Here is a 21524-nt window from a genome sequence, read left to right as displayed (position 1 = left end):
AGGCACATGCACATCAGCCCAAACCTGGAAATGACCCCAAAAGTCACACAAACATCACGAAAAGGGGTGGAACAGGGCAGAATGTGGTGGGGTGGGACGACACAGGAGCAGAGCATTTTAAAGCTTTTTCCCATGGTGTTTCAAAGATATGCGATTTCACCTAGGTGCAGTGCCTTGGAACATAATCCCCACACAAATTAGTAGTTGGCTGTATTTGAAACACATATATTAAATACACATGTATAAAATATGTATTCAAATATGTACGTTGTGGTAAAATATACATTTGCATGCTTTTTTTTAAGACAACAAACAATACAAGCAACATATTCTCATGACCACTACTCCTTGTGCATTTTTCTAATCTATGGGTTGTGCTGAAGAAGATTCCAGCGAAACAATCAGATTATCCAGGATCACTGTCCTACATTGTTATTCACTTACTACTTCGGCACCATGAACACCTAAAAAAAGTTTTACCACTTAGCCCACAGGATAGCATCTATTACTTTGTTTCAACCATAGACTTATTATACTTATACGGACTTTCAAAGATTGACAGACGTGTGTTGATTTGATTTCAAATATATTAGAGAATTTACAAGTGTACACATTTTGTTTTTGTTGTACTAAATCATGTATATTATGCAATAAGAATTACAGTGCTTTCTAGTATACTGGTCTTCGTGTTGCTTGTATTGTTTGTTGTGTTAAGTTTGCAACACAGGGGTTCGTTGTTCTGTATTGCTTTTTTTAAGGGCTGTGTATGGAGCTGCCCTTGAATATGAATCAAAACTTCAATTAGTCTGAAATGCAGCAGCCAGAATATCAGCTGGGTTCCATTTAGATATCATATAACCCCATTTTTAAAACAGCTCCATTGTTACCAGTTCGTTTCTGACCTGATTTAAGGTCAGAAAAATCCCCTCCTTTGCTCCTTAGACCTTATTGGGTGCTGAGATCAGCAGAGGGAGCCCTCTTGGAAGTTGCTCCACCCCCCAGAGACTTGGGGGGTAGCCCAGGAAAGGGTCTTCCTGGTGGTGGCCCCTAAGCTGTGGAGTTCCTTCCTCACAGAGGTGTGTCTGGCACCTTCATTGTACAGCTTCCAGCTAATGATGAAGATGCACCTCTTTACCTTGTTTTTTGACACTTGAGGAGTATATTTTAGGACCCACTTTATTTGGGGAGTTGCAAGTTATTTTAAACTGTTTTTAATATTATGTTTTAATGTTGTAACCCACCCTGGGACCTTGGGGTGTAGGGTCGGTAATCAATAATAACAACAAGTGCTGGATGGCAAAGTGAAAATATAGCTATATGTGCCCAAGGTTTTACGTATGCCCAAGATAACTGTGGGTTAAACCACAGAGCCTAGGGCTTGCTGATCAGAAGGTCAGCGGTTTGAATCCCCGTGACGGGGTGAGCTCCTGTTGTTCGGTCCCTGCTCCTGCCAACCTAGCAGTTCGAAAGCATGTCAAAGTGCAAGTAGATAAATAGGTACCGTTCCAGCGGGAAGGTAAACGGCATTTCTGTGCGCTGCTCTGGTTCGCCAGAAGCGGCTTAGTCATCCTGGCCACATGACCCGGAAGCTATACGCCGGCTCCCTCGGCCAATAAAGCGAGATGAGCACCGCAACCCCAGAGTCGGCCACGACTGGACCTGATGGTCAGGGGTCCCTTTACCTTTTAAGATAACTGTGGAGCCCAGCCAAAGCCTTCAAAAGCTTCATTTGAAAAACAGAACAAAATATTTCCTTTTTTTATGCAGAGGGCGAAGGGACTTATTCAAAAAACATTTATGTGTTAACTATCGGGGAACGAGCAGCTCAGCTGACATGCCGGAATAGACACAGATGGCACATTACCAGTTGGCAAGCGCCAGGGATAAACACGTCTGCAGTTCGCTCAGAGAAAGCAAGCAAAATATGTGCTGGCAGGAATCAGTCTGTGTTGGGCACATCTCAGGCGATTTGCTTATTGAATCTGGGAGCTGGCAAATCTGGGAACGGATTGGGCTTCCTGCAAGATATTTCATCGTGTTGTGTTCAGTGGGTTCCAATCTACAATCAAATGCTGTTGTTTTTTAAAAAGGGGGGACTAGGGAACCTGTGTCGTTTCAGGTGCTGATGAACTCTTATCAGCCTCGGTCAGCATGGGTGATAGCAGACGGATGGCGAATAGGACCCAAAAGGCAGCAGTCTGATTGGTCCTAGAACAATAGAATTCAGAATGCAGCAGTCTGATTGGTCCTAGAACAATAGGATTCAGAATGCAGTAGTCTAATTATTAGATGTTTTGCAATATATAGTTGCAATACATAATTACGACGTAACAACAGTAGTCATAAACAATAAATAAAACATCAGGAAATGCACAACCACAGTTTCCGCATAAATCATAATAAGATCTAAATTACAGATACCAAAAATTAATCGCAATAACAGCAACAACCCCAACCCGACAAAGAACTCTAAACAATAGCTCAGTTCAAGAATGGTGGTTCTTGTTGATAAACTAGGATGATAAATTGTATGGGTGATGAAACAACTGTGGCCACATTCATGCCACATATTTAAAGCACAATAGCAGCACTTCGCTTCCCTCCCAAAATCTGGGAGCTTTAGTTTGTTAAGGGTGCTGAGAGTTGTGAGGAGAGCGCTGTTTCCCTCACAGAACTTCAGTTCCCAAAGTGGTTTAACTCTCAACCCTGCTTCACAAGGAGTTCTGGGAATTGTAGCTCTGTGAGAATACAGGTCTTCTAACAACTCTCTGCATCCTGAACAAACTACAACTCCCAGGATTCTTTGGGGGAAGCCACGACTGTTTAAAGTGCTACCGTGGTGCTTTAAATGTATGGTGTGAACGTGGCTTTGGTATCATTGTATTTGCGTTTGACAAGTGATTGTGTAACATGTAGCCTTCCAAATCCTAGGTTAAGGTTACCCAAACTGCAGAAGGTCAGACACAGTCTCAGCTCATTAAAACGCTGCAGAAAGGAGATTACTTTGGGGAAAAGGCCCTCATCAGGTGAGTTGAAAATTACATTTTAAAATCGCTAGCATTCACATTTGCTTCTAAAAATGTTTATTACCGTATTTTTCTCTCTATAACACGCACCTGACCATAACACGCACATCGTTTTTAGAGGAGGAAAACAAGGGAAAAAACATTCTGAATGAAACAGTGGATGTATCATTTTTGTGCTTCATGCTGTGGCCACAGACATGTGATCTGATGGTGAATTTGGAGTGACCCAATGCAAAAATCCTGAGAATCCCTGTGGATCCATGTTTTGTAACCACGTTTTTGCACCATTGCAGCCCCAGGCAACAGTGGGTGCGTGATTTTGGGGGGCAGGCTGTAACCATGGACATGCTATGTGCTCTGATGGTGAATTTGGGCTGACCGAATGCAAAGATCCTGAGGATCCATGTGGATCCATGTTTTGTAACCACGTTTTTGCACCATTGCAGCCCCAGGCAACAGTGGGTGCGTGATTTTTGGGGGGCAGGCTGTAACCATGGACATGCTATGTGATCTGATGGTGAATTTGGGGTGACTGAATGCAAAGATCCTGAGGATCCATGTAGATCCATGCTTTTTAACCACGTTTTTGCACCATTGCAGCCCCAGGCAACAGTGGGTGTGTGGTTTTTTGGGGGCAGGCTGTAGCCATGGACATGTTATGTGATCTGATGGTGAATTTGGGCTGACCCAATGCAAAGATCCTGAGGATCCATGTAGATCCATGCTTTTTAACCACGTTTTTGCACCATTGCAGCCCCAGGCAACAGTGGGTGCGTGATTTTTGGGGGGCAGGCTGTAGCCATGGACATGCTATTTGATCTGATGGTGAATTTGGGCTGACCCAATGCAAAGATCCTTAGGATCCATGTGGATCCATGCTTTTTAACCACATTTTTGCACCATAGCAGCCCCAGGCAACAGTGGGTGCGTGATTTTGGGGGGGCAGGCTGTAGCCATGGACATGCTATGTGATCTGATGTTGAATTTGGGCTGACCCAATGCAAAGATCCTTAGGATCCATGTGGATCCATGCTTTTTAACCACATTTTTGCACCATTGCAGCCCCAGGCAACAGTGGGTGCGTGATTTTTGGTGGGCAGGCTGTAGCCATGGACATGCTATGTGATCTGATGGTGAATTTGGGCTGACCCAATGCAAAGATCCTGAGGATCCATGTGGATCCATGCTTTTTAACCACATTTTAAGTGGGGAGGGAAGGAAAAACACAGAAGGGACAAGGAGCAGGAGAGGGGTGTGCAGAGAAGCAGCTGGCTAAGAATGCAGGAGAGGGGTATAGGGAGGAAAGGAAGGCAAAAGTTTTCCCTCACCTACCCACCCAAGCCAGCCAGCTCCCGCGCTCGCTCTCTCTCTCTCTCTCTCTCTCTCTCCCTCCTGCATGTTTTCAGCTTTCCCCTCTGCTTGCCTGGAGGGGAGGGGCTTTCCCTGCTCTTTGTTCCGTTTGAGCAAACACAGCAAGGAAACAGAGATGGGTGGGCAGTAAGACCCTGAGGCAGAATGCCGGAAAGCAGCCGCTTCCTCTTTTCAAGTTTCCCTTCTAGGAGACGCGCGGTTTGATTTTTGCCTGCTTTTTTTTGCCTCCCCTTGCACTATTTGTCTCCAGGGACCACACATTCGCTCAATAACACGCACAGACATTTCCCCTTCCTTTTTAGGAGAAAAAATCTGCGTGTTATAGAAGGAAAAATACGGTATGCAGGATGGCAGAGGAGTTCAGGAGCAGGACTTGGGAATATGAGTCTTAGGCACAATCCTAAGGGGGAAATTGACTAACCATTTTGCCCTAAAAATAATGAATATTTAACAAGAAGTGCCAACGAAAGAAGAGTGGCAGATGAAAATGATGGAATTTGCAGAACTGGCGAAGCTGACGGGAAAAATCTGAAACCAGCATGATCAAGTATTCCAAAACATAGCTGTCAACTTTCCCCTTTTCTTGTGAGGAATCCTATTCGGAATAAGGGAATTTCCCTTAAAAAATGGAAAACATTGGAGTAAATTTATACAATATTTGAAAGATCATTGTAAGCAATTGACAACACTAGTAGAGATATCTGAAGACTTGTGATGAGAAACTTTTTACCTTTCTATATTTATTTAAACTGCGAGGTATTTTGTAATGAGTTATATTAGAACTGGAAAATATATAAAATGCTCTGATATAAAGGTTATTTTTGAAAGCCAAGAGGCGGGAGGGAACGAAGTTGACAGGCTCTAAAGAGCCAAACATGTAAAGTGGATAATAATGATGTGATTATATATGTTTAAATGGAAAATTAATGAAAAAAAAATTAAAAAATAAAAATAAAAATAATGAATATTTGTGGTGTCCATTTCCCCCACTGATTTATCCTCCCACAACTTGCAGCCTGAGTCTCTTCAGTTTCAGTTGTATTTAAGTGTTCTGCTGTGATTTGAGGGTCTTTTTTCTACAATGATGCGGTATATAAACTGTTATCAAATAAATGATGTTTTAGCTTCCACTATGATCCATGATGGGAGGGTGGGGGCAGATGAGCAGTGGCACCCCCCCCCCCACTGGTGCTGTGTTCAATGGGACAGGGGTCAGTGTGGTGTAGTGGTTAAGAGCGGTAGTCTCGTAATCTGGGGAACCGGGTTCGCGTCTCCGCTCCTCCACATGCAGCTGCTGGGTGACCTTGGGCTAGTCACACTTCTATGAAGTCTCTCAGCCCCACTCACCTCACAGAGTGTGTGTTGTGGGGGAGGAATGGAAAGGAGAATGTTAGCCGCTTTGAGACTCCTGAAGAGGAGTGAAAGGCAGGATATCAAATCCAAACTCTTCTTCTTCTTAAGCATATGCGGCGCTGGGGTGCAAAGATCCAGGCCACCCAGGTTGCCCAGTCCCAGGTGCACAGGAGGGCGGTGTCGGCCAGCCACCACAGCGTCTCACTGGCTCAGTTGCCCCCAAACTTGCAGCACAGAGCCACCCACAGCAGAAGAGCCCACCGCGGCGCTCCGACCGGCGGGCGGGTTTTTCCCTGGACTCAACTCTCGGGCCCCGGACTCTTGGCCTAGTGCATCTGAGAACCCGGCGCCCAGGTGCCCTGCACCCCTAGCACCTATGGGTAAGACGGCCCTGACAGGGGTGGAGCAGGGGATCTGTGAGGTTGCAAAATCTTGGGTTGGTGTCTTTGGTCTCCTGCAGGCTGCTGCTGCCAGCCCAGGGTTCCCGTAACCTTGCCACCACTGCACCTCAAGCCTTTCCTAGCGAGCTCAGCACCTCTGGGAGATCTGTCCTGCTGTTCTGCCCTCCTCATGCACCACTTCTGCCAATTGTACACAAGCTGACATCTAATACGCCACTTTTTAATATCTCTGTATTGGACAGAACAATTTAGTCAGTGTGATGCCTTGATTTATTTCCGTTTACAGTGACGACGTCAGGTCTGCTAATATAATTGCCGACGAAAACGACGTGGAGTGCCTTGTCATAGACCGAGAGTAAGTGGCATCTTTGTGACTTTGTGCTCCCCACAGTCAAACAGCTCTTGGCATTAGAAAGTTCTTCCTAATGTTTAGTCAGAATCTTCCTTTCTTGTCATATGAATCTATAGCTTCATGTCCTACCCTCTGGAGCATGGGTAGGCAAACTGAGGCCTGCGGCCAGATCAGGCCCAATTGCCTTCTGGATCCGGCCTGTGGACAGTCTAGGAATCGCCGTGTGGATTGCCAGCATGCGCACATTCTTTCCCTCTCCCTCCCTCTCCCTCACACGGCGCCTCCTCCTCCTCCCTCCCTCCCTCCCTCCTCCTGACTTCTCCCCGCCCTGCCTAGAGGAGGAAGGGGACTGGACTTTGTTAGTGCCAGCAGCAGCAGCGCTCAAATGGCCACCATTTTAAGCAGCCGCTCTCCGGAGCCCTTTCACGCATGCTCATCATCCCGCTGCCAGCCCCTGCTGCTCACAAGACACAGGTAAGCAGCCACCGGGGCTCCTGGTGCTCTTGTATCATTTTTTTTCCTTTCCAAAATATAGTCCGGCCCCCCACAAGGTCTGAGGGACGGTGGACTGACCCCCTGCTGAAAAAGTTCACTGACCCCTGCTCTGGAGCAACAGAAAACAAGCTTGCTCCATCTTGAAGATGGCTATCATGTCACCTCTCAGTCTTCTCTTCTCGGGGCACAATCAGTGCTGCTTCCATTCCGCTGCAGTTTGCTTTCCACTAAATATTTTGTTATTTATCTGCTATTTGATGTAAAGTGATGTAGCTTAGGTAACTTTTTACTTCAATGTAAATGAAACAGCAAAACGATTTTTTTTTAAAAAACGAAGTAACTACTTATTGTTTGAGAAAACAGCAACAACGATGCGAACAATTACAAACTGCACGTACTCGACTGATTTCCCTGAGCACAGGAAAACACACAAACTGCAAGAATTTTCACTTCCGTTTCTGGTTTTGTTGCAATTCCCCGACATCCCTACTAAAGGCGCAGAAAGTCCTGTTGTTCTTTGTAGGAGAGATTTAAACACATACTTCATACCTTTCAAAATCAGTGAAAATTAAGAGTCCAACAAAAGTTGATTCCTGGATCATATCCGAAATAAGTAACTTCCACTAAGTCCCTTTTCTCTCTCTGCCACTGCCTTCTCTCTCCTGCCTGTCCCAGACGCCCTGTTTACCAAACATCCATCCTGGTTTGTTTGCACAAAGTGTGGGCATATTTGAGGATGTCAGCTATTTACTGAACATTCATTCTCATTCGTTTGCAGGATGAGTTATATGATGTTGACTCAACCAAATGTTATCTCACTTTTTCCAATGCATTTTCCCACCCCTGTCCTTATCACAAAATGTTCAGGTTTGTTGCACAAGAGCACAAAATAGACTTTAATTCCACAACCTGAGTTTGCCAGTGTGCTAAATCATTCATGGGAGATGAGGTTTCCTAAAAGACTGCTTATCCACAAACTGCTCATTTCTTCAAATCAACTTTAATCGCACACCCTGAGTTTGCCAGTCCCATCTGAAAATAGCGACAGTTTGGAAACATCCCCATTCCATCCTCGTACCTCTCCCTGTCTGTCTGTCTGTCTGTCTGTCTGTCTGTACCATCCTTTTTCTTTCTCTCTCTTTCTGACACACCCTTCTCTGCCTGTTTCTTGTCAAACCGCTCTTGTTTTCACTGTCAGGAAATATAGGTTAATGAAGTTCCCTGCGGGCCACGCTACATAGTGTGGTGATGTGAGTTCAGCTTGGTGGGTCAGAAGTTGTGAAGGACTGTCACAGAGTGTTAATTTCCTATAATTGCATTCAAGCAGGTGCAATCAGGTTTTTTGTTTCGTTATAATTGGTTTTTATTAAATATTTTCTTGTGTTACAAAAACAAGCACATAAACAAGGAAAACAGCGTCTCCATTTTCAATTAATGGAGTCCTTTTCACGGTTTGATTACATTTGCTATGAGACAGTACTGTCATAGACACCATGCGGTTGTGGGGGAAAGAAAGTGGGGAGAGAGAGATGTGAAGGGCTAATGTTATTTCATTCTATCACAGCGTGTTTGTGTAGGGTTTTGTAATAGATGTAACTCTAGAACTAGCCCTATTAAATATCTCCCAAGACAACAACACACATACACATGACAAGGAGCTCATAGGTCACTTACTCTCAGCAGCTAGAAACATCATGTCAGGATACTGTGAGCTGGTTGCCCAGGGAAGTATAAAGGCAAGGGAAAGTTTCTTACGGTCCTTTTTTATTTCAAACTTTACAGAGGGAGGCTCTAGAACCAAGCCTCTTGGAAAATGGTGTTGTCCCAAATGAATCTCCACCCTCCTGTCTCTCCCACTTCCTTGTTCATCATCATCATCACCTCCTCTATGGGTGCCGCTAAGTGCCCTCTGTCTTTGAGCTCTTTGCTCTCCTACTTTTAAGGCCTGCCGGGTTCTGGGAGATGATGGGTCTGGAATGCTTTCTAGTGACAACATGTCAGCCAGCTGTTGTGACTCGCCCACAATTTCCCAACTTTCCCCTTCATCTGCCTCTGAGCTGTGACCTCCCTCAAACCCCTGTTGTAAATCTATACTGCCTTCCTCCTCCTCCTCCCTGGAAGGGTCCGGATGGGGAGGCGGACTCCACCATTTCTCCTCTGCCCAGTTCCTAACACATTACAACTAGACTCTGGAAGGTCCTATTAGGAGTGAACATAGACCTCTGGTACCAAAACGTATGGGAAACTGCCTTACTAGAATATTTAACCAACAAACTTAAACTAGCACAGAGACAAGCAAAGAAGGATGCCTTCACCCTGATGTGGCTCCCCCTTTATCACATATACAGCACAACAAGACAATGTCATCCCGCATAACAGCATATGCATCAATATGACAACCAGGTTTTTCAGTGCCTGTGTGTATTGCGGCCTCATGCAGTGTTTGCCCACTGAAGCTGTTCTGTTCAAACACAGCAATTATCTCTGGGTGTTTTTATTCATTACCATATGTCTGGCTAACGAGATCTAAGTAGAAATCAAAGATACTTCTGTGGTATATTTAATTGGGGGGGGGGGCAAACTGACGAAAATGTGTTCTCGTCGCTCCTAGCAATGATCTTCCATGTTGGTTCATTCCTTTTGTTCTGTAGAACCTTCAATCAAACCGTTGGGACTTTTGAAGAACTCCAGGCATACCTTGCGGGTTATGTGGCCACCCTGGCTCGGGACGATGAAAAAAGACAAGCTCAGTAAGTCTTGCAGCTGATCCTTGAAATTGCATGGAAAGTAACCTCTTCAACACTCTGTAGGGTTGGTGGCGCATATCTACATTACGACAGCATTCCCTGCTAAAAGGGAATACAGACTGCAGCGCCTCCGATTTTGGACTCATGAGTGACCCAAGTTGCTGTGGTTTTTGTCTGTTTATTTATTTACTTTTCCTTTAGCATTTTCCAGCCGCTTTCAAGTCCCGCAAATTCACAAGCTAACTGACCTCAAGAATTCTTGCGGCATCTCAGATTTAGGGTGAAAGAGGAGAGCACAAAATATGGTCTGAAGCTCAACATCAAAAAAAGGAAGATCATGGCCACTGGTCCCATCACCTCCTGGCAAATAGAAGGGGAAGAAATGGAGGCAGTGAGAGATTTTACTTTCTTGGGCTCCATGATCACTGCAGATGGTGACAGCAGTCATGAAATTAAAATATGCCTGCTTCTTGGGAGAAAAGCAATGAGAAACCTAGACAGCACCTTAAAAAGCAAAGACGTCACCTTGCTGACAAAGGTCCGTATAGTTAAAGTTATGGTTTTCCCAGTAGTGATGTATGGAAATGAGAGCTGGACCATAAAGAAGGCTGATTGCTGAAGAATTGATGCTTTTGAATTATGGTGCTGGAGGAGACTCTTGAGAGTCCCATGGACTGCAAGAAGATCAAACCGATCCATTCTTAAGGAAATCAGCCCTGAGTGCTCACTGGAAGGACAGATCCTGAAGTTGAGGCTCCAATACTGTGGCCACCTCATAAGAAGAGAAGACTCCCTGGAAAAGACCCTGATGTTGGGAAAGATGGAGGGCACAAGGAGAAGGGGACGACAGAGGACGAGATGGTTGGACAGTGTTCTCGAAGCTACCAACATGAGTTTGACCAAACTGCGGGAGGCAGTGGAAGACAGGAGTGCCTGGCGTGCTCTGGTCCATGGGGTCACGAAGAGTCAGACACGACTAAACGACTAAACAATAACAAGAGCAACATAAGATCACAGCATAGAAGCATTTTGTTGTTTTCCAGCAGAGCTGCTCAGCGATGATATCTTCCAGTCCATCTATGCTTTTTGTTTTTTGTGGTGTTTTATTTAGTATTTTGGCTGTGTTACCATAACATATGGCACCACTGTGAGTGTCACTGCGCAATGGAGCAGGGGGATTCCAATGCATTGGCCACAATCCAGAACCTTCCCCTAATTTTTTTTTTTTTAGTTTTGCATTCAGTTCTTTGCATGTATGCTTTCCACTTTGCCATTCTCGTAAATGGTAGTAGGAAGCTCTTAAGTACAGCTGTTTAATTTTTTCTCAGAAATTCCTATCTGCATGCAATCTTAACCCAGGCTGCGTGCAATTTTAGCCATTCCAGCCCTCGTCCAAACTGACTTAGCCTGGGAACAACAGTTTGCTTTATAGCATCACTATATGTGCACCATCACTGCAGACATAATGTCACCTTAAGTAAAAACTGAAGTGGGATGGATTAATTGTAAAGGATGGTGGCTTCAAATGGACTTTATCTGCTACTAGCACTGTATTTTTCCTTTTAGTGCTGATCAGAACCATGGAAACACAGGCACCCGTCACAGCAATATTAGGCAATATTAGGCAGTCTCAGTATCGTTTTCATTTTGATCAGTTTTAATGGATTATCTGAAAGACCATTAATGCAGAACTGGAATCAGTGTTCAAGTTGGAGAAATTACCATTGGCATTCTGACGAGAAATTATTTGGCCCTCACTTCATTACAATAAACCTACAAAAGGCCACTGAGAGAGGCAATAAAAGCAGGTGGCTGTTCATCAAACAAATTGCCATTTCAGACCCGAGGTACCCAAACAGAGAGATTGCAATCAATATTTAATGCCTCATGAAATGCTGCCACTAAAAAGAGACTTTCAGCAGAACAGCAGGTGACAGCTGGCATGCATCTGCATGTATTTTTGACATGTGGAGGGGAACTCTCAAAACTTCATTAGAAAAAGATCGCATTCTGTTCCTGATCAAATCTTCCTTTAAAAAACAACAACACTATTTTCTATTATTTATGCTAACTTTTCTCCTGTAAGAAGACATGAAATTCTTTTCTCCTTTGACATGCTAAAGACATTCTAATTCAAGGACACCAAAAATGCTGCAATATGTTCTTAGGAGGTAAAGGTAAAGGTACCCCTGCCCGTACGGGCCAGTCTTGACAGACTCTGGGGTTGTGCGCCCATCTCACTTAAGAGGCCAGGGGCCAGCGCTGTCCGGAGACACTTCCGGGTCACGTGGCCAGCGTGACATCGCTGCTCTGGCGAGCCAGAGCCGCACACGGAAACGCCGTTTACCTTCCCGCTGGTAAGCGGTCCCTATTTATCTACTTGCACCCGGAGGTGCTTTCGAACTGCTAGGTTGGCAGGCGCTGGGACCGAGCAGCGGGAGCGCACCCCGCCGCAGGGATTCGAACCGCCGACCTTTCGATCGGCAAGTCCTAGGCGCTGAGGCTTTAACCCACAGCGCCACCTGCGTCCCATGTTCTTAGGAAGTCTTCTCCTATTGAGACACACCTGCCATCGTTACTTTGATGACTTATCCAGAACAAATAACTCACAACGCCTTTCCTCTGAGCCAGGAAGAAGCCCTCCTTCCTATCCACACTGGTGGTTTCTTCTTAAAACTTCAGTGAGCTACGAAAAGGTCTTGAAACTGAGCTTGCAGAAACAAAATAATTTAAATGAATTTGGGGGGGGGTCTTTTCCTCTGCCAGCTCAGTCAGAAAAGGGCCATCTGTGAGCTCATTGCTCCAGGTGCTTGAGGAAAGATACCTTTGAACAACGTGGGGGAACGTCGAAAACATTTTTCAAAAAACATTATCAGACCACCGCAGCAATTCTCGGTGAGATTGAACTGAAGGGGATATTTTATTTCTTTTTAATGCAGAGTTTCTTCCTTGGAGCAGCTACCCAGCGACGTCTCTTTGGAGATGATACAGCTGAAAGAAAAAGTAGCCCAGTTTCCTTCCTCCTGCCCGTTTCAGAACCTGGAAATTGTCGCTACCCTGGGTGTTGGTGGATTTGGAAGAGTGGAACTTGTAAGAATTTGCCTTTTAAATATTTTGACTGCTGCTTCTGATCTGAATGTTTTGGTGTACCCGTGCCAGTGTGGATGATCTTGCACTTCCTAGGGCCTCAGGATTCCCATATTTTCAAGTGCATTCTCTAACGCAGGGGTTGGCAACCTAAGGTCTGTGGGCCGGATCAGGCCCAATTGCCCTCTGGATCCAGCCCTTGGACGGTCCTGGAATCGCCGCTTGGATCGGTGTGATCATTCGGGCTGTGCCATTTTTTTTGCAATTTTTTGGGGCGCCATTTCCCACACACCCACACACCGCAGTGGTGCCTCCTCCCTCCCTTCCTCCTGGCTTCTCCCTGCCCCACGGAGGAAGGGAGCTGGGCTTTGATTGGTGCCAGCAGCCAGCCAATCCGAAGCTTTGCTGCCCACGTGCTGACTCGCCATCTGCCTGCAGGCCTCTTCGCCTATGGCCGCGCTGCGGGCATCGTGACAGGTGTGTTGTGATGGCAGCATCACAGGGCTTTGGCTGGAGCCTGGGGCGCCTGCATGTGTCACTGAGCACTTGCGAGAAACGGTAGCTCCTCTCCCATTTTCCCTAACCACTACCTTCCATTACACTAGCGATCAGCACATCTTGCAAGCTGACAATGCTGGAGAGCAGGCAGCAATTGGTTGGCTGGCGAATTCCTCCAAATATATAAACAGGCTATATATATATAAACAGACTCATTGCAGTTAATTGAGCCAAACCAATCAATCATTCCCCCCACCACCTGTTTCTAATGTTCGGGTTGTGATTGCCATTGCACGAGAGGGAGATACCAGCAGGGTGAGAATAGGGTTTCTAGAATGATAAAAACCTTTATGAATAAAATCCTAAGTGACGGTGGGGTAGAGAGCAAACTACCCAATGAGGACTGAGCATGCTCAGTGGCCAATAGAATGCTGAATGGCTGTTTTGAAAAGAAAAGAAAAGTAGGGAGTGGAATTGACTGGCTGGAATCTTGAATGGCAGGGTGTCATAGTGCCACACTTTGTCGCAGTTCTCACATGTTAATCAGGTCTAGTGGTTTTCCATAGCTTCATATTCTGTGGATGCTTGATCCTATAGCCCCCCCCCCGAATATCTTAGAGCAGGCTGTGGCAATCACACAGGATCCCTGGACATTTCACCGTCTATTGATCCCTGTGCCACCACTTTATTTCTCGCTGCCCTCACCCAAGCCCTACCTGGGACAATACTGAGTCCAGTCAGGGTTAAATTGAAACACAAACTTCTGTTTATTTATTGCAGTTTAACAAGCATGTGGTTTCATAAACAGTATCAGTCAATTACATTCATGGGGTGCCTATCCAGACCTATAACGTCCGCTACCTGCTCTCACTCACTAAACCACCTCTCAGATATTTACTTGCCTTCCTAGCCCCTAACTGTTCCTGACTCAGCTTATTTCACTACATCAACTCAACCTAGCTACAGACTCTATCCCAAATCACTCCCACTCTAACCAACCACCCAACTCCCAGCGAACTCCTCTCTTTGCCCCTCCCAGAGCTGGTTTTATAGTCCCTCTGACTCCACCCCCCTGGGTTCTGATAGGGTAACCTGTTTAACTATTTCACCTCCAGCACTCTCATATGGTAACATCACATAGGCCATCACATAGGCCATCATATGATGTTACCATCATATGGTAACATCACATAATCCGGCGAGCCAGTTGGTTTAATCCAGCCCCTGTGGCAGCTCAACAACTTCAGTCTTAAAGGTCGGCCCCCACAGCCCTTCACTTCATCAAATCTGGCCCTCTTTGAAAAAAGTTTGGACACCACTGTCTTAGACAAAACCGATCATATTGAAGGGCATTTTCCTCCAGAATTCTTGTTAACTGTAGGGTTATAACATATATGGACAAGAATCCCTTTCCTATCAACATAATTTCCATTATGGTCAGCACTTATCATTCCGTTCTGTCTACTCTGCAAAAAAGTGAGGGACATGGGGAGGGTGGGAGCTTATGATCATGTAGCCCCTTTAAACTGTTTCTTTTTTTCCTCTAATGTGAACTCAGGTGAAAGTGAAGAACGAGAACATCACATTTGCCATGAAATGTATCAAGAAGAAACACATAGTGGATACCAAACAGCAGGAGCACATTCACTCTGAAAAAAAAATTCTAGAAGAAGCCTGCTCTCCCTTCATTGTCAAGTAAATTGCTTTCTCTGTTTTCTATTCAGCTTTAACCACTGTTATAGAAAATGACACAGCCCAGGTATGGTTTAGCTTAATAATTTTCCAGCTTGCTCAGATACTTGCATTTTATGGGAGGTTTGGCATTGTATTATTATTTTCCCCTGGAAATTGTATTTTTAATAAACAAATTTGTTATTGTGTAAATCGTCCTGAGTGAGTTTTGCTCATAAAGGATAGCCTACAAATAATTTTAATTGACTGATTGATTTCCCTCCAATTCACTTCAGATTGTACCGCACTTTCAAAGACAACAAATACGTTTACATGCTCTTGGAAGCCTGTCTTGGTGGTGAGCTGTGGAGTATCCTGAGAGACAGGTAATATTTTTTTTGTTTTCTACCTGAAGAATAACTTTTCAAAAAAATGATTTAGAAAGAAAGAAAGAAGCATGCCTTAAGATCCATGCCCAGTGGGGCTGTGTACAGACTACAGGTTTTTAGAAACTTAACAGGGCAATGTGAGTTATATTTTTTATTATTATTTTATTTTATTTTATTTTATTTTTATTATTATTACATTTGTATCCCACCCTGTGGAATGCCCTCCCATCAGATGTCAAACAGATTGACAACTATTTGACTTTTAGAAGACATCTCAAGGGAAGTTTTTAATGGTTGGAATTTTATTGTATTTTGTTGGGAGCACCCAGACAGATGGGTGGCATGTTATTATTATTATTATTATTATTATTATTATTATTATTATTAACCTTTCCTCCAAGGAGCTGGCGAACATAGTTTCCGTCCTCCCCATTTTGTCCTCACAACAACCCTACGAGGTAGGTTAGGCCGAGAGTGAGTGACTGGTCCAACGTCACCCAGTGAGCTTCATGGCCATTTGAACCCTGGTCTTCCAGTTCCTAGTCCAACACTCTAACCACTACACCACACAGCTCATGGGGAAGTTTCTCCTGTGGTCTCCAGACAAAGGGTTTTGCAATTACTAAAATGTTTCATAAACCTGCAAGAAGGGCCCCTTCAGACCTGTGTTTTGCTGCAGGTGCATTTTACAAGTTCTTGACACAATATTAATGCATTAGTGGTGAATTTGTGCTGCTTTAGTTTGTTCTGCAGTGCTTCCCCAGTGCTAGCACATTATTGCTGTCCGGAGGGGCTAGAGGGCAACCAAAGTAGGAGAATCATAAAACCATACAGTTGGAAGGGACTTCCAGGAGCATTTAGTCCAGTGCAGGAATCTCAGCTAAAGAATCCTTGCCAGATGGCCATTCAACCTCGGCTTAAAAATCTCCAATGAAGGAGATTAATACCTCGGGTTACATACGCTTCAGGTTACAGACTCCGTTAACCCAGAAATATTGGTTCAGGTTAAGAACTTTGCTTCAGGATGAGAACAGAAATTGTGCTCCGGCGGCGCAGCAGCAGCGGGAGGCCCCATTAGCTAAAGTGGTACTTCAGGTTAAGAACAGTTTCAGGTTAAGTACGGACCTCTGGAACAAATTAAGTACTTAACCCGAGGTACCACCGTATTTTGTTGGAAGCTGCCCAGAGTGGCTGGAGAAGCCCAGCCAGATGGTCGGGGTATAAATAATAAATAATTATTATTATTATTATTATTATTATTATTATTATTATTATTTATTATTATTATTATTGCCTCCGGAAGGAGTCCATTCCCCTGTCGAACAACTCTTGCTGTTGGGAACGTCTTCCAGATGCTTAGTCAGAATCTCCTTTCTTGCAACTTGAAGCCATTGGTTCGAATCCTGCCCTCCGGAGCAGGAGAAAATACAAACCAGAACATTTCTGGCACAGTGGTACCTCGGGTTACAGACGCTTCAGGTTACAGACGCTTCAGGTTACAGACTCCGCTAACCCAGAAATAGTACCTCGGGTTAAGAACTTTGCTTCAGGATGAGAACAGAAATTGTGCGGCAGCAGCGGGAGGCCCCATTAGCTAAAGTGGTACCTCAGGTTAAGAACAGTTTCAGGTTAAGAACGGACCTCCGGAACGAATTAAGTTCTTAACCCGAGCTACCACTGTATTAAGAAGTTGAATGATTTCAGCAGGAAGTTCTTCGATACAAACTGACTGGTAATGAAGCAGTGTGACTGCCCACAAACTTTTGCACACACAAATAGTATTGAAAGTGTTTTTGGGCATGACCACCCCTAAATAGCATCATGAGCACAAATAATCATGAACGTGCAATGAAAATGAAATCTGTAGGAGCCCTCAGGCTATCTACTACAGCCGCAGACCTGCTTATTTAGACCCAACTCTCCTTGTATCAAATAAAATGTGAGAGAGATAGAGGATCTTGATTTCTGGAGCTCAAGGATTGCATTGGATATGGATGAACTACAGAACTACAGCCAGTGTGAAAAAGATGGGAAATGTTTGCTTTATTTCAGAGGGAGCTTTGATGAAACCACTACAAAGTTCTGTGTTGGATGTGTGACGGAAGCCATCGAATATTTGCATTACATCAGTGTGATCTACAGGGACTTGAAGCCCGAAAATTTAATTTTGGACGCTCAAGGTTATATAAAGCTGGTGAGGTTGTGGTTGGTTTGTTTTTCTTTAATGCCCATAACTGCCCTGCAGAGAGAAGCTTGCTTTTCATCCAGTGCCATGCCCGTTAAAGGGAAATTTTAAGAGCACTTAATCCTTGAAGCCTCTGTCGCACTCAACCCGAGGGTTAGGAAGGAATATTATTCCCCTGGGTGTGTCAATTTCACCCCCTTCCTCCCAGGTAACAATTTTAATTCACAAGAATCTTCCTGTAAATTGTGTGCTTGGTCTAAGTGGAAGGAATGATCCTCGAGGTCAGCAATTGTGAGAGGCCTCCTGGGTCAGATCTGAGCCTCTGAAGAATATCGTTTGCCAGCCCAAAGTCAAAGGGAACATTCACAAAGAACGGAAACTTCCTTGCACTCCACTTGGGTAGAGTGAGGATGGAAACCAGCAAGCCACCTGTAATCTCCTCCTTCCATGGACCACCCAGTTTCCGATTGACGAATTGCATCCATATTTTAACACAGACTCTTCATAGGTTCTTGACATACCTGTGTGCAGCAGAAGCAAAGTACCCCCCTCAAAATGCTAAGGTGAAAATAGGATAATGGAAGGCCCATAGCTCAGTATACATGCCAAGGTCAAGATTCAACCCCTGGTGTCTACAAGGTGGGCTGGGAAAGACTTTTGTCCAAAACCATGGAGAGCTGCTACTGGTTTGGGTAGACCAGGGTTTCCCAAACTGGGGTCTCCAGTCTGGACTACAACTCCCATCATCCCTAGCTAGCAGGACCAGTGTCACTGCCTCCTGTGGGAACACGTGTGGCGATCACACAGGGTCCGTCCCCGGACGTTTCACCGTCTATTGATCCCTGTGCCACCACTTTATTTCTCGCTGCCACCACCCAGGCCCTACCTGGTACAATACTGAGTCCAGTCAGGGTTAAATTAGAACATAAATTTCTGTTTATTTATTGCAGTTTAACAAGCGTGTGGTTTCATAAACGGTATTGGTCAATTACATTCATGGGGTGCCTATCCAGACCTATAACTTCCACTACCTGCTCTCACTCACTAAACCACCTCTCAGATATTGACTTGTCTTCCTAGCCCCTAACGGTTTCTGACTCAGCCTATTTTGCTACACTAACTCAACCTCCCCACAGACTCTATCCCAATTCACTCCCACTCCAACCAACCACCCAACTCCCAATGAACTCTGCCCTTTGCCCCTCCCAGAGCTGGTTTTATAGTCCCTCTGACTCCACCCTGACTGGGCAACCTGTTTAACTATTTCACCTCCAGCACTCTCATATGTTAACGTCACAACGGGTTCCATAATTTAACTATGTGCTGGGGAAGTAAAGGACCTTTCTGGAAGTCAGTGTAGGCACCAAGCTGGCAGAGGGAGCAGAACAGATGGAAGAGAAAAGCAACCTTTTTGCCATCCTGTACATTTTAAGTACAGTGGTACCTTGGTTCTCAAACGCCTTGGTACTCAAACAACTTGGAACCCAAACACTGCAAACCCAGAAGTAAGTGTTCCGGTTTGCGAACATTTTTTGGAAGCCGAATGTGCTCCGTTTTGAGTGTTATGCTTCCATTTTGAGTGTTATGCTGAGGTCTGTCTGTTTTTGCTATTTATTTTGCGTTTCTGATTTTGCAGCTCTTTTTGTTTTTGTGCCTGTGTGGAACCCAGTTCAGCTACTGATTGATTGATTGTGTGACTGCAGTACATTGTTTATTGCTTTCATTTTATGGATCAATGGTTTCGTTAGATAGTAAAATCCATGTTCAATTGCTGTTTTAGGGGTTGCTTTTTAAAGTCTGGAACGGATTAATCCATTTTGCATTACTTTCTGTGGGGAAAGTGCGCCTTGTTTTTAGAAATGCTTTGGTTTTGGAACGGACTTCCGGAACGGATTAAGTTTGAGAACCAAGGTACCACTGTAAATGGCAGCCCACTTCCCTTGGCCTTCCAAAGCCCACTTGTAAATGCCCTGGGTTACGCAAAGCCAGCATGGGCTAGATGCTGCAAATGAGAACAGCCAAAGCTAAATGCCTCACTGTCTGATGATAGTATTTGCTCTTCTCCCCATGAGGTTGATTTTGGGTTCGCTAAGAAAATTGGAGCTGGGCAAAAGACCTGGACGTTCTGCGGGACTCCTGAGTACGTTGCCCCTGAAGTCATCCTGAATAAAGGACACAATTTCAGCGTGGACTTCTGGTCTCTTGGTATCCTAGTGTATGAGCTGCTGACAGGAAAGTAAGTGCCAAGTCAGTTACCTCAGGAATCACTGCTTCGATGAACTCTTTACACAAATAGGTTATTTGCTGTTGTTTTGCTTGGTTATTATATTATGGAGAGAGTCCATATTGTAGAGCCCACACTTTATAGCTGGGTTCGAGGACGTGCCACACCATGCCCCCCCCCCCCGCTCCAGGTGCCAAATCCGCTAGCTCCGCCACTGCTCTGAAGAGCAGCAAGCTCAGATCCACAAGCAGCTGAATCAGCCTCTGCCTCACCTTGATGGCTTCTTCTCCTTCATCTCCATGTTGTGCTCTCCTACATCCTCCATCTTCTTCCAACAAACCCCCTTGTCCAACCCCTTCTGTCTCAGTCATCGCCCACCATAACCCTGGCAACCCCTGTTTGCCCAGACTCAAGGATCTCTGTTTGCACTTCTTAATAACTTCCCCCCTCAGGCAATGCCCTGGTCTGGAACAGAAGCTTAGCCTGAATTTTTACACTTCTAAATCCAACACCTATCTGCCCACCTTGATTCTCAGCACCCAGGAACCTAGGGGAAGGCAGGGCCCCCACAAATCCGTAATAATACATTCATATTTCAGAATGATCTCTGTTTAAGGTTCAGTGTAGCCAAACTGTTAGGGGGTCTAGCTTTCTCCCTTCTCCTTCCTTCCTTCCTTCCTTCCTTCCTTCCTTCCTTCCTTCTCTTTCTTTCTTTCTTTCTTTCTTTCTTTCTTTCTTTCTTTCTTTCTTTCTTTCTTCATGCATATTTGCATGGGCATTAATCGGGAAATAATATAGCTCAGTGGTAGAGCATCTGCTTTGCAAACAAGAGTCACCAGGTTCAATCCCCAGTATCTTCATTTAAAAGCACCAGGTAGCAGGTCAGAGATTCATAGAATTGTAGAGAGCAACCACAGGGGTCATCTAGTCCAACCCGGTGGAAGAGACCCTGGATTGCTGCTACCAATCAGAATAGACAATACTGGGCTGCTAGGACAATTAGTGAGACTTGCTATAAAACAGCTTTCTGCGAATTTTACCTGTATCTAAAATAGAATTTCTCTTTTGTCATTACTAACTCCTTTTTACTCAAGCATTTTTCTTTTTTTCTTTTCCTTCTCTCCCCCCCCCCCCCCCCCGCCCAATGCATTTCTAAAAATCGTGACATTTACTCTAGTCCTCCATTTTCTGGGGTCGATCAAATGATGACCTACAATTTGATTCTGAAAGGCGTCGAAAGGCTGGATTTTCCCAGGATAATCACAAAGCGGCCTGAAGATTTGATTCGGCGGCTCTGCAGGTGAGGAGGGCAATTTGGTCGCGAAGGTGTGAAAAAAATACTTTAGCCGTGTTACATTCTGCCACGCGCCCAAAATCAAAGCTTGTTAAACTTAAGCCAAAACCTATCTTTTCTCTCTTTTGAAGCAAAAAAGATCCTGCTGAGATGTTTGGGTGTTAACTATTAAACTGAGGGTGTTTGGTTTTTGTTTTTTAAAAAATGCATTGTTTGCGTAATGTTTACCGGGTGTGAGATACTTTATTATTTATTTTACAGTGCAATTCCGTGCAAGTATTGCTACTTGATTGCTCTGTCCACTTTGGGCATTCTGAGTGAAGGTAGATACGTACAATCAGAGTCTATAGCCCTGGCTGCCTATTTATGCTCAAGCAACTTTTGCCCAGACCCAAAGCCTCACTGGGGCCTGCTGTCTCCCCGACTCTTCT

The 21524-nt window shown here is 44.8% G+C and overlaps 1 protein-coding gene and 2 long non-coding RNA genes across 3 annotated transcripts in view; 2 read left to right on the top strand and 1 right to left on the bottom strand.

Moving 5' to 3' along the window:
• The window catches only part of LOC307224450, a 122962-nt gene that overhangs the window by 35915 nt on the left and 65523 nt on the right, over positions 1-21524 (bottom strand). The window lies entirely within an intron of this gene.
• Positions 1-21524, top strand: part of LOC307224481 — a 149140-nt gene that overhangs the window by 69482 nt on the left and 58134 nt on the right. The gene's annotated exons all lie outside the window — the stretch shown is intronic.
• PRKG2 (protein kinase cGMP-dependent 2) overlaps positions 1-21524 on the top strand; it is a 76112-nt gene that overhangs the window by 44177 nt on the left and 10411 nt on the right. The window contains exons 8-16 of the mRNA XM_079990821.1: positions 2932-3026; positions 6438-6506; positions 9650-9748; positions 12685-12835; positions 14889-15025; positions 15298-15387; positions 17443-17584; positions 19648-19811; positions 20977-21099. Of these exons, the coding sequence (XP_079846947.1) occupies positions 2932-3026; positions 6438-6506; positions 9650-9748; positions 12685-12835; positions 14889-15025; positions 15298-15387; positions 17443-17584; positions 19648-19811; positions 20977-21099 (1070 nt within the window). The remainder of the gene's footprint in view (positions 1-2931; positions 3027-6437; positions 6507-9649; positions 9749-12684; positions 12836-14888; positions 15026-15297; positions 15388-17442; positions 17585-19647; positions 19812-20976; positions 21100-21524) is intronic.

Source organism: Podarcis cretensis, assembly GCF_951804945.1.
Source record: "Podarcis cretensis genome assembly, chromosome: 9".
Classification (NCBI taxonomy): domain Eukaryota; kingdom Metazoa; phylum Chordata; class Lepidosauria; order Squamata; family Lacertidae; genus Podarcis; species Podarcis cretensis.
Note: the sequence above shows the minus strand (reverse complement) of the source record. Positions and strands in the feature narration are given on the sequence as shown.